The sequence below is a fragment of the Belonocnema kinseyi genome, chromosome 3, assembly GCF_010883055.1.
Source record: "Belonocnema kinseyi isolate 2016_QV_RU_SX_M_011 chromosome 3, B_treatae_v1, whole genome shotgun sequence".
Lineage (NCBI taxonomy): Eukaryota > Metazoa > Arthropoda > Insecta > Hymenoptera > Cynipidae > Belonocnema > Belonocnema kinseyi.
Window position 1 is genome coordinate 75,235,238 of NC_046659.1, and position 13,861 is coordinate 75,249,098.

The window sequence follows — 13,861 nt, forward strand, 5'->3', positions numbered from 1 at the left end:
TTTAAATTATAATGAGGTAATACATAATTTAAGTCCGGAAACATAATTTTTTTAAACAATTTATCATTATTTTGAATATGATTCTCTTTGGCCGATGTTAGACAAATGCGGATTTTCTTACATTTTTAACTTATGATCCACTTTTCAGTTAGAGCGAGGCATTAATTCATAAAATTTAATAAAAATAATTGTTCAAGCAAATTACTATTTATGACTATTGTGATCTTTTTGTACTTTTTTCACTGAGAGCGAGGTATAAATTATCAAAATTTAACAAAGATAAGTGTATAAAAAATTTATTATTGTTTATATATATATATATCTTCTCCTGTATTATTGCTAGAGAGGTGCAGTTTTTTGTTTTGTTAAAATTTTATCTTTGTGCCAAAAAAAGTAAAAAATTTCAGAAAAACAATAATTCTCAAACAATTATCTAAAAAAAGCTAGATATAAACAATAATAATTTTTTGAAACAATAATGTTTGTTAAATTGCAGACATGTATCCCTCGCATGAAGTGAGAAGAGGACAAAAATTCGAATATTTCAGAAAGAACTGCAACTTCTTAGCATTACTATAGTAGAAGATAGTTATAAAGAAGAATAATTTGATTAAACAAAAACGTGGACAGAAAGTAAAAAATTAAAAAAGAAAAACCGCAGCTTTGTAACTATGTTCGAAGAAAATATTGTAATAAATAATAACAAATTAATTAAACAAATATTTTGCATAACATGAATTATTATTAGTTAACTGACTCTAATTGGAAAGTTGACCAAAAGATAAAAATGTTGATAAAGCGGCAACTTTCTAGCATTATTCTAAGAATATATTATTATAAATGATCGAAAATTGTTTAAACTAAGTTAAAAAATTGCGAACAAAAATTGTTTGCTTTCGTTAAATTTGATTGATTATTGCATCGATCTAACTGCAGAAATAAAAAATAAATTGGAAAATGGAATAAAACCACGACATTCTTCCTCTATTCTGAGAGGAAATTTCTTTAAAAATTTAATAAATTGTAGTAAAAACAGTTTTTAATTTTTAAAACCCGTTAAAAAATCATAATTAGTTCATTTTTATTCTAGGACCAATTGTAAAAAATACGTATTAATGTGCATATAGATTGGAACCAATTGAAGGGCGATATGCATGAAACTTCAAAAAAATGTTGTTTAAATCATCCTAGTATAGAATAGGGTAGGCCTTATTTATATTGTGAAAAATAAAACATTTTAAAATGTATTCACTCTTATCTTAGAGTTTTGTTTAAATACCCGAAAAAGTAATCTCCTCTAAATTTAAGCGAAATCGGGTAATATTTTTCCGTGAACCAAAAGACCATGAACTTTTCAATTGATTTAATTTATGAAAAAAGTTACTTTTTATTGTGTAATTTAGATGCAAAAATATGGTAGTTGACGTAACTCATAATAAATTATTCCATTCGGAGTACATCCGAAAATAAGAAATGTCTCTAAACTTTAATATTATAGAATTTTAAGACCTCTAATGTTAACCCACGAAATCTCCCATAAGTTCTCGTTCGCAAACTAATTCTTAATTTTAGAATTCTAATCTAAATGCAAAAAATATTAAATTTGCTTCAATAATTTTTAAATGTCTAAACAATTCTCGTACGTTTAATTACATACCTCATTCAAGAGAAACGGGGAAAATGTACTACCGTGTCAATTTTTCCACAATTTCAGATATTATTATGTATCTTTTTGTTCAATAGTGTTTTTGTTTTGTTTTTTAAATAATTCTCCGCTCTTTAAAGAATACAAAATTGTGTACTATTTGTGTCTTTCACTGGCCCTTACTTTTGTTTTAGGTCGGTTGGATGGACGAAAAAACAAGGACGCATGCTTTGGATAAAATTGAATCTCTGAAAATCTTCATCGGATATCCTGATGAAATTCTCGATGACCAGACTGTCGAAGAATACTACCAGAATTTAGTAATAACTCCGGATGATTACCTTCAAGCATATGGCAACCTGACTATTTTTATACCAGACCATTCTTTCAGTCAACTGAGGAAGCGTATTGACCAATCAGATTGGCCATGGTTATCACGCAGTACCACTACTAATACAAAAGCTAATTATGACGATCATTTAAACAATCTTGGTAAGTCTATTTTAATACTGGATTTTTGGAAATTTCTGAAATAGCTTTGGAAATATTACAAGGATTTCAAAATAAATTTTTGAGATTTATATCATAACAAGTTGTTTAACAATATCGATGGATGATATCGGTCCGCTAGCTGGGTGACTTATTAAGAATTATTTTTGAATTTGGAAAGTGATGTCATCTAGAATGAAGATAAAAATAGTCTTTATAAAACATTAGAAGAGCTTGTCTTTGTTAACTCTCGGCAATAGCTCAAGCATGAAGTACAATATTCTTCAAAAATCATAATTTTGTTTTCGACTCTCTAACTGAATTTTCATAGGTCACCCAGTTAGTGGTACGAGACTACCCGGCGATATTACATAAGGTTTGAAATTAAGAACATTTATTCTTTTATATAATTACGTAATATGAATTTCTATTTGATAGTTATCCCTGCCGGAATTTTACAAGACATTTTCTACAGTAGTAATAGACCTCAGTACTTGAACTACGCTGCGCTTGGTTCGTTTGTTATTGGAAATAAAATCACTAGAGCTTTTGATACTGATGGCAGCCAATTTGATGAAAACGGAAACCTTAATGATTGGTGGACTCCAGAAACCGAAAACGAATACTATGAGAAAGCTGCTTGCATTATTCAGCAGTACGAAAATTATACAGCAAAAAATGTCAGCGTTGAAGTATGTATCTTATGTTGGATTCTTAAATTATTCAGATAACAAAAATTTTGGAACTATATCTGAGAATATAAAACTTTAAAGAAAATAGATAGTTCTTTTTACACAGGGAATATAATCTCTTTCCATCCATTTCTCATTCGAAGATTTGATTTCTCCTTACTATTTTCTCAGTTAGAAGTCAATAAATAAATTTCAAAGCTATTTAATTTGAGCTTGCAGATGATCAAGCTAGTTAGACTATACATGCTAAAAGACATTTTTTATACGAAAATTATTGATTTATAAATGATAATAAAAAATATTTCAAAACTTGCAGTTCGATGGCATCCAACCACTACTCAAAAACATTGCAGACAACGCAGGCGTAAAAATGTCCTACCTAGCCTATCAAGATTGGATGAAACGTCACGGCCCTGAACCCAATTTACCTGAATCACAATATTCCCAAGCACAGCTTTTTTGGATTCAAGCAGCTATCACACAATGTGCCAAACACAACCCACAGAATGAATTTTCCGATGAAGTCGATTCCCCATTGAAATTCAGAGTCACGAGTGTATTTGCTAACAGGCCAGAATTTTCAAGAGACTTTAACTGCCCATTGGGTTCAAATATGAATCCAGTTAAGAAGTGCTCTGTATGGTAAAACCACAAGAAAGCAGTAACATATGAATATCCTATTATCGAAATTAAGTCCACTGTACTATGCACGGGTTTTACTGCGATTTTCCTTGTGTACTATAAATAAGAAAATATTTTAGGTGAATACTAGTACAGATACATATTAAATAAAGATGGGCGCAGCCACTAAGATGTAGACTCGAAAGAATAATTTTTTGGAACATTTCATGATTGCTATTATAAATATAAGTGGAAAAATAAAGTTTGTGACGAAATCTCTGAAAATTGTTTGCATATAATCCAAACTAAAATTTTGCTATGTTGGCCTCTAAATCGCAATTGCTCTGAGAAGTAAATTACATTTCATAAAAAAGTGGTTGAAATACAGAAAAATGTTCCAGTAACCAAACGAAACCAAATTCGGTTTAAACTGACACGCATAAAAAACTAATTTTCAATTTTGATTCAGTATATCAAAGAAAAGTTCATTTGGAACTTCATCTAAGCTCGCTGTTAAAAATGAACTTGTAGTTGTACACAATTAAATGTTTTTATTATGATCAATAATAAAACTGACGAAAAAATAAATTATTAATAGCCTTTTCCTTTACAAATGAATTAAATTTCAACTAACTTTAAAAATTCAAATGAAAGAAAACCTTGCAACCGTTTTGAAAAATTTGAATTAAAAATACGTGCGCAAAAGATTATTAATTTATTAGTTATTCAAAATTCTTGGAATTGCTAAAATTACGATTTATAATTTAATTTCAAATTAAAAGTTATTTGCACTAATTTTTGAAATCATTTTTATAAATTTGAAACAATCATTTTGACTAGGAAATTTGATAACTTCTTTTCTTGTAATTATTAACTGGATTAACTTGCAGTATGTGAAAAGCAATATTGAATTTTATTTAATAAAAGAAATTGTAACTTTTACTAATTGTTTGAAACATTCCATGAATTGAAGATTACGCTATGCTTATAATTCAGTTATTCACTAGGAAACTAAATTTTAAAGATTCTTCTGCAAATCAGGTATTACTGTTTCCAAATATTTATATATGTGCTTTTTATCCATAGTTTCATTTCTGATATCTCTTTTAAGAAAGTAATTGACAATTTACAAAAGCTGTAGGGTTCTACCATTTTTAAAGTCATGGAAAATATTAATAGTTCTTTGTTTAAAGAAATTCTAAAAAGTTTTATGACTTTTACGATGCATTTAGATGCTCCAAATTCGTAGTGATTTTTTAGCACGCGACAATCTCGGATTCTGTCTCCGCGTTCTCGGCCTTCCTAGAATTGCTGGCCAACACAGTTTCTCAGAAGAAAGTGTGAGCGAAGTTTGTGATTCTCGCTTCAGGAGGGTCGCCGTTCGCGAGTACTCAGTCAAGTATATTGTTCAATATTATGCATTCCTATTGGAAACGGTTCAGGTGGCCCTGCTTGTTTACGTTTGGATCCCCTCCCCCACTTGTCACCAAGGCTATTAGCAGGTAGCCCTCGACACTGGACAGAATTCAAAAGTTTGGTGTATGTTTCAATTCTTGCATTAATAAAGTAAAATTTTTAACTCAAACCTATCATTTTGGGAAAAGGTACACTTTATTACTGACAAGGAATCTACTCACTCTAACTATCACCTCATAAGAAAAGACTTACAAAGTCAACATGGTTTTATAAATCCCAGCACAGCAGATTTAAGAATTGACGGACTGACATAAAGAATTAATTTACATTTATAATTGTCACACACTTTAATTGCAAGATTTTTATGCTTTTCTCGCTAAATACACTTAACGATTTTTATCTGAAAACTGTCAACTGGATCGTTGTAGATATCATATCAATATTGAATTGAAGTGATGCTTAATATTCACTTGAATTGAGTTTATTATTGGTATCGTACAAAATGAAAAAAAAATCATTCAATTTTGCGTGAGAATAGTTTTTAAAAAAATTTTATTTCAAGCTGTGCCATCATACTCTGCTACTGAACAAAGAAATTAATTTTTTATGTAAATCCAAGTCATGTCTCTTTTCTTGTAGTTGTAACTGTGCAATTTTGGTAACAAACCTAGACGTTATTTTGTCTAAATTCTACTGAATTTGCATATAAATAAGAGCGAAATCCGCTTTTGATATTAGAAGTTAAATGTTTTAATCGATTCCAAATTATTTACCTTTTCTGTTCTTCCATTATAAAAAGATTTTACCAAAGTGAGTCTGAGAAATACTAGAAAACAAATTTTCTAGTTTTGAAAAAAAAATCGTATTTTCGAAATACTACTAAATTTTGATGAAGCTGGCCGAAAAAATCTGCTGTTGATTATAGCAGTTACAATGCCTCGCGAAATGGGATACTTAATGGGGAACTTACCGGAAAGCCGTTTGAATTTTTCTCGATCTTTTCTTAACGTGTGCATAGACTATTGTGGTTCCTTTTATACTAAAGAGCATCGCCACCAAAACAAGACAAAGCTTAAAATATATGTGGCGGTATTTGTATGCCTTGCAACTAAGGCAGTTCATCTCAAATGAGCTAATGACCTGACGACTGAGCTCTTTCTTGCATGCCTAAAGAGATTCTTTTCTCGTCAAGGAAGACCACAGTCGATAAATTGTGATAATGCAACGAATTCTGTCGGCGCCATTAACGAGAGAAAAGATTTATATAAAGGGATTCGTGAAAACTCGCAAACGAATCTAGTTCACTTTATACAAGTCGCAGGCAACACTCTCTTGACCTACGAGCAGCTTCATACGTATGTTGTGGAACACAGTAAAACCCAGAAATAAGTTTTATCTTTCAATAAAATAAAAGCATTGCATCACATTCATCTAACGAAAGATAAAATTTATCTAGAAAAGAAGATAAAATTTATCTGACGTAAATATTTGTTTGATATAAATCAGACGGCTGCGTCTATGTTCACAGAAAACATGTCCTACATAAATTTATAAATCCTCCCGGTATTCAATTTTAAGTATCCTTACTTTATTTAACTAATTTTAGATCCAAAAACCAATCACCTACACCTACAGAATACACAGTCTGCACTTTGGTTATTTTATACGAAATAGTGTTTGTTTACAATTTTTGAAGTCTACATCACGGTCGATAAAAAACTAAAGATTTTTTCAAAAAAGTAAGGAACTGAAGTTGGCTTAGTGTTCTTACGAAGTCGTCTGACATATGTCAAACAAATATTTACGTCAGATAAACTTTATCTTTCGTAAGATAAATTTGATCTTTCTTTAGATAAAAGTGCTGAAACGTTTTTATCTTATGGAAAGATAAACTTTATTCCTAGGGTTTACTGTGAAGTTGAGGCGATTCTGAACTCCCGTCCACTGACTCCCCTATCGTCAGACCCAAATGACTTGCTCCCCCTCACACCTGTACACTTTCTGGTAGGCAATTTTCAGACTAGCTTGCCACAAGACGATTGACGAAACATTTTAGAACATCATTTGACATGTTAGCAGTTAGCCCAAAAAAGGCGCCACCACTATTGGGATCGATGAAATCAGGAAAACGTCAATGAATTGATATCTTGCATTACGTGACAATCAGCTACTGATCAAGGCAACATCAAGCCTAGAGTTCCCTGTTGGTAAAATATGATAATCAACCACCATCAAAGTGGCCTCTAGGTTTCATCGCTGCTGTTCACCCAGGATCAGACGGAATCGTGCGAATAGTAAGGATTTGAAATGGATCAGGCAACGAGTGTGCCCCTTATTAGTCAATTAAAAATCAATATATCCGTGTTTATCTCAGATCCATGAATTCACAATTTACACTTTTACTTAAATGCGTACCATAATCATCGATACTTATACATTTGTAATTAAACTATTGTAAGAATTTAATATTTTTAGTTTATCTTGTAATGTTTATCGATAATTATGCACTTTGTAATTTAACTATTCTATGAATTTAATATTTGTAGTTATCTTGTAATCTGTAATAATTGCATTTCTTTTGGATTTCTCGGACAGACTTTTTTCAACAGCGTATGCTAACTTTTCATCATAATAATTTGTAGTTTTTCAAACGTTGGCCGTTTAAAGGGAGCCGGCATGTTACTTTCCAAAATATTACATCTCTTCTCTCCTATCTCACCTGACTCAGAAAACCCTTGCAACCCCACTCCATCAACTCCCAAATTGCGGATACGTCTTCGGACTAAATGCAACCTCCTTTACACGGGCAGTCACTAATTTTGTACCACGCTTCACTTTGCATTTCTTATACAGTGAAATAAATTATTTTATTTACAAATTTTGAAAATGATGCAATATTTAATTAAACAATCCCTCCGCACCAACATTCTGATTTATGTTCATCGTATTAAGGTACATGCCAAGTGCATATAATTCTTTTCTGCTCATCATTTTTACTGCACTAAAAAGAAAATAAAAAGAAATGTACCTTAGTAAATCGAGTCAGATGAATAATTTCATCATAATTTTTTAAAATTTATTAACTGGCTGAAAATTTTACATGTTTTGTTTCTCGATCAGGAATTTCGGAGTTCTCGGTGTACAGATATGAACGCATTATATTGAATATCTCGGTTCGCACTAAATGCACTTGTAGAGTTTTCAGGATGGCAGTACCCTAAAATTTCTGTTTAACTGGCAACTTGGGAGAGCTCTGGGTAAATCGAAAGTCATTAAATACCAAAGTTAGGTAGAAAGTCCGGTATCAGTCGGGGGACGTTCTAAACTCGACAAGCGCCGGTTTAACCGAGAGCGATTAAACCGCGATTTCAGTGAATTCCGGTAAGTCTGGGTCTACGCATTCTCTTACTGTAGTTGTGTTCATATTCGCCTCGGTCTTCAGGTGGTAGCATGCGAAACCCTTGATTCCCATCATGCCTTTCATATATTCCAATCTTAACAAACTGGCGAAACAGGTAATCACCAGGTACAAAAGAGTTCTCACGTACTTGAATATATCCACCGGATCTGCCTCGTTCTGAATTAATAGAAATTTTTATTGGATTAGTAATTAAGGATGTATACCACGTACAATCAATCTCAAAAGTCGTCTATCTTTAAAGGACTGATAAACTTTAAAAAAAGATCTTTTATTAAATTCAGTAAATATTGATGCAGGCTTTTAAGCACCCTTCAGGCAAGAATATTTCAGGTTAAAATTGTTTCTTCAACCGTTATTATTTAAAGGATAAGTTTTTCGTTTCTTTTCAGGGAAAAGTTAAAACTTTTATTTAATTCTAATGATCCACGCCTCATTTTATTCATTGAAGGATTCTCTACAATTCTATTTGGCAAATGTTAATAAAAATTTAAACTATGATTGTTTATAACAATAATAACTGTAAGATTACTCAATTTTTTTATGAATAAAATCAAACCAACTAGAAATTTAAAGAATGCTTTGAAAAATAAAATTAGACCTTGATCATTAAGATTAAATAAAAATTGTAACTTTTTCGTAAAGAGAAAGGAAAAACTAAACATTTAAATAAGTACTGAAATTAGAATGGAATGAAAGCTTCTAATCTGTCCCTTGAGGGTTTACATTTTTCTTGCACCTTCTTCCCTATTCCTTTACACACCCCCCACACACTTACTTGGTGATGGAAGGGGGACCTACAGTTTTAGGTGGGTTTCGAACAACCAAGAGCAACAGCTTTAAGTACTTAAAGAGAAACTTTTTGCATAAAAGTACCGGTCCCACGTCTCTCCAGAGATAAACAACTCCCTCGCTTGACTAATGTGCACCGTATTGGCCGCCGAGGCTCTTCCAAAGTGCGAGGCGAGAATCGAACCCGCAAGCCGACGGAGTGGGACCAAAGCCTACGCTTTAGCCCCAAGAACCATCGTCCCACTTTTAAATAACTAATTTTAAACAAATATTTTTAACCTGATTTATTTTTTTCTGAAGTGTGCTTGGATGCATTCATCAATATTTATAGAAATTAATAATAGAACTTTTTTTGTTTATTTTATCAAACATTTTAAAAATAGGCCAATTTTGAGATTTATCAGAAATATTTAATTACCTGGGTTGCCGGTGTCCCAATGTAGTAGCAAATATATCTCAGGTTCTTTTGAATGCAATTTTGCATAATAAAAACCAAAACGCATGACAATATCATTTTGTTCCATTTCCATTCGTACAAACGGTCCAGCTGATTAAGTAAGAAAAATATAGTTACCGACTACTTTCAATACTAAAAATCCAATTCCTTATTTCTACTTCTAAATTACTGTTGTATTGTAAGCAATGGAACCAGCAGTCGCAATCGAACGGACCCATTCTTTCTATTTCCATACGTTAGAAAAAAAAACGTCCTTTCGATTTTCAACTATCGGCACGGTCCCGGAGTGCCACTGCAGACCACCTTTACCAGTTTTTTAAACGATTTCCAGGAATAGTAATAAAAAACAATAATCAAATGGTCAAGGAGAATAAGTTTCGAATTTGGATATAAAGTCAGATATGAACTTTTTCCTTTGTGATAACAAAATAAATAATACCTGTAATAAAATATAAAAAGAATGTTTTCCACCAAATTGTTCATCATAGTATACGAGTTAATACTTACCATTTGAGTCTTCAGCGATTATATTTACTTTTTAATATAATAATAGATATAAAGTAATTGAAATTTAGTTTAAGTAAATATTGATTTAAAAGCATGTAACATGATATTAACTAAAAAACATGAAAAATAATTTGCTAAATAAGTAAAATTTAAAAAAAAATTATTTTTCAGCGAGAAAAAAATACAAATGATGATATGACAAAAAGTTCAAGATAATAAAAATAGTTCTAATCTTTCTTCAGAAATTTCTTTTATAATTTATTTTTCATATTATTTATTATGAGTTCAGAAATAAATTTTAATTTTAAATCATTTTTAGTTTTATTTAATTTTAAATTTTAGTTTTCATGTAAATTAAAATCTAAGACATATTCCAAACCCTTTAATTCATGTTCTTCTTTTAGTATTTGTATAAAACTATGGAAAGCTGTTTTGAGATATTAAATAATTAACATGGTTTCAATTTAAATATTTTTTAGTATATAAATAGAATTTGTTTACTACACACATTTAATCATTGATCGAGTTTACTTTCTTACACTGCAAATTCAGGGAGTGCTGCAAACCCAGTCAAAACATAATACTTATTTTGCATCAGAAAAAAGAATTATTCAATTTTCCAAATATTATATCCGTGATAATATTGATAACAATTATGATCCTGAAATCAGTGATTTTGTACAAGAGAGGGCGTCTCGCGTTTCCAAGACAGCTTGGAGATTTCCGATGTCCTGATTTGAGACAGCTTGGAGTCCCTCTATGAAAACCCAAAGATTGGTTTAATTCTAACTTATTTGGTGTTTGAACTGAAAATAGCAGTGAACAATAACTCTTCTATGACCAGTCGCTAAAACGTGTTTTTTAAAAGGCATCTGGAAAAGAGGTCCGAGATGTAACCGATCACTCGTCTCTAACCAGACGCTACAATCTTTAATATGCAAAATTACGAAAGGTACATCTAGTTCTTACAAAATCACAATTCGTTGAATCTATTTTCAACTGATATTTTCAGTTAAAACACGAAATAACATAGAATTTAAAAAATCGTCAGGGTTTTTCAAAGGCACTGGGTTACTTCGCTTTTTGAGTATTCAAAACTAGTTTTGACAAATTATCGTTGTAATTTCACGTTTTAGCTAGTTAAAACTAGTTTTAACTGATTTCAGGTATAAACGGTATCATAGACAAAGAATGTTGGCAATTTCAGTAAATATTAGTAATATTAATATGTGCCATCTATGCACTTTAATTTAAATAAACAATGTTTTACTGAATAAATGTGTATCCCATTAAGCATTTATTGCGAAAAAATACTAGAAGTTTTTGCAAAATTCTTTAACATTTGTTTTAGATTGTATTCTAGTTTTTAACTTACGTAATGGAGGGGGTGGCGGTGATGGTAATCGAGATACTTGTCGATATTGATTCATTGATTCTGTAAGAAGATATATAGGTATTTGTTGTTAACGACATTTTTCAAACAACCTGTTTGTCATATTTTAAGACAATATGAATAGCATTTACTCTTATTAAAAGTTAAAAATTGAAAGTTACTCAAAATTTACTTTCATGTATGTGATTTTTTACTTTTATTTTCATGTATACGAGTATTACAAATTTAATTTAAAAATGGATACTCAAAGGCATTACAAAATTAAGGGTATTTGTTTTATTATGTCATCATGCATATCAAAAATCCAATTTGTCATATTTAATTTGCAAGTCTAACATGAACAGTACTACTTCACAAACCAGAAAAGCTTAAAACTACATTTGTTTACGAAATTCGAGATCCGGATATATTTGTGTTGTACAAACTCCCTCTTTCTTACGTAATATTATTTATCATAAACTAATGATAATTAATGTCCAGGAAGCCGAAAAAGACATGTAAATAACCAGGAATTTTCTGAAGCGTAAATAAAACGAAAAATCACCAAAAATTGAATAAAAAGCCTGGAATTTTCTTCTTACTACAATTAAATTCAAGTATTCATTATTTTAGAAATTAGGGAAATTTAGAAACCTGATATCCACTTTATCTACAGTCCCGGGGCATATTAGTGTACTTATTAGGTTACAGATTTATTTATTTATTTATTTACGGTTCATACATCTAAGATTTTTTAGATTATCGCAGTTTACTCTAATCAAATTATAATTTATTATAGTGAAAGTGCACTTATTTCTGTTGACATTTGTTAGTAGTTCTTCTCATGCATCCAAAGATTTTCCAATTTTCACCTATATATTTTCAGGAGAAAGCATTTTTACTTTTGTTCATTATAAGAAATACTTTTTCTAATTTTGTTACTTTGAGGGATTTTTTTTCTAGCTCAAGTTTGATACTAGAATTGATGTAATTTTAGGACAGTTAGTTTCCGTAAATAAATATAATGTTACTTGGAACAGGGAATTTTTGACAATAATCGAAATGAAAAAAAATAATATTTCGGATTTAGAAGAAACGAGTTAAAAAAGTCTTTGTTTCAAGCCATAATTCGTCTTAGTTTTGGAGTTCCCTCATCCAAATTAAAAATATATATAAAGTCAAACCTGGATTTAATGTCAATTTTGGGACTGAGCGTGAAATTAAATCCAGAGTCTCGGAACTAACGCTTCCACTAATTTGAAGCACACAAAACATCAATAATTATTGATGAGTAATTCAGACATTACTTCCATCATGATTTTAATATTAAAATCCAACTACTTCACTTATACTTGCAGAAAAACTAGTGATTAAAGCGTCTCCAACCGTGAAAAGCTAAACCTTAAACAATTGAAAGCTAATTATGTAACTAACTGGGGCCTTCACATTTACAAGGAAGTTATAATTGTAAATAGGGGTAAAGAACCCCCATATATATTTAAAGTTGTGCTAAAAATGTTTCAATTCACAGAAAACAAGTTGAAGAAAATATATTTTGCACTTGAGATAAAAGTAAAGTTGACGTGGTCGCCAAAAAAATAAAATAATAAGGGTCGCCAAACCTCTGAATTTTTTTTTGAGTCTCTAACAATGTATACTTGCAACGGACAAAAAAATTTGAAAATTAGTTTTATAAGGCAGGAAGTAAAATAGAGTGCACCCAACATAAACTAAAAATTTTGCGGAGGTAAACCACCCCTACATATTTTTAAATGTGCTAAAAATTGCTAAATGCGTAAGAGAAAATTTCAAGCATAATATATTTTACACTTTAGATGAAAATAAATTCGTGTTTTGACAAAATAAGTTTTTAATAAATTAATGGGGCTTGCTACCCCTAAACTCTTTTTATTTTGTGTCTATGATAATAAATACTTTCCACACACAAAGACAATTAGGAAGATAATTTTATGATGAATGAAGTAGAATAAAGTCCATTTAATATGAACAAAAACATTACTTGGGGGTAAGCCACCTCTGCATGTTTTCAAATACTTTAAAAATTGCTAAATTAACAGAAAAAAATATATCTTGCACTTAAGACCAAAATAAAGCAGACGTTGCTGTTGAATAATTTTTAAATATGGCTCATTATTCGTTGTCAGCTATTCTACTATTGTAGATTTTGTGATAAATTTTATCCTGATGCAAAACAAGGTGATTTTGAATCTTAATTTTAATATTATTCCGACAGGAACGACAACAAAAATTCTACCGTTTAACGTAGGTATTTGGGTCATAGGGTTTGGAAAAATTATGTACGTCACTGTTCCGATTCTCTTATTTTCACGTACATATCAACATACATCAGTGAGAAACAAATCAGCGAGAGACACTTGGAGTACCTTCCTTGTTATTTATAACACAAAATAGATTATCCGGAAAAAAGTTT

General features: G+C 30.6%; 1 protein-coding gene across 1 annotated transcript; it reads left to right on the top strand.

Annotated features, from left to right (window-relative positions):
* Window positions 1–2,720: 2,720 nt before the first annotated feature.
* LOC117170197 (neprilysin-2-like) lies at window positions 2,721–3,614 on the top strand. The gene is made up of 2 exons (XM_033356789.1): window positions 2,721–2,826; window positions 3,143–3,614. The coding sequence occupies exon 2, from the start codon at window positions 3,197–3,199 to the stop codon at window positions 3,470–3,472; it is 276 nt and encodes a 91-aa protein (XP_033212680.1). The 5' UTR covers window positions 2,721–2,826; window positions 3,143–3,196; the 3' UTR covers window positions 3,473–3,614.
* Window positions 3,615–13,861: the final 10,247 nt, after the last annotated feature.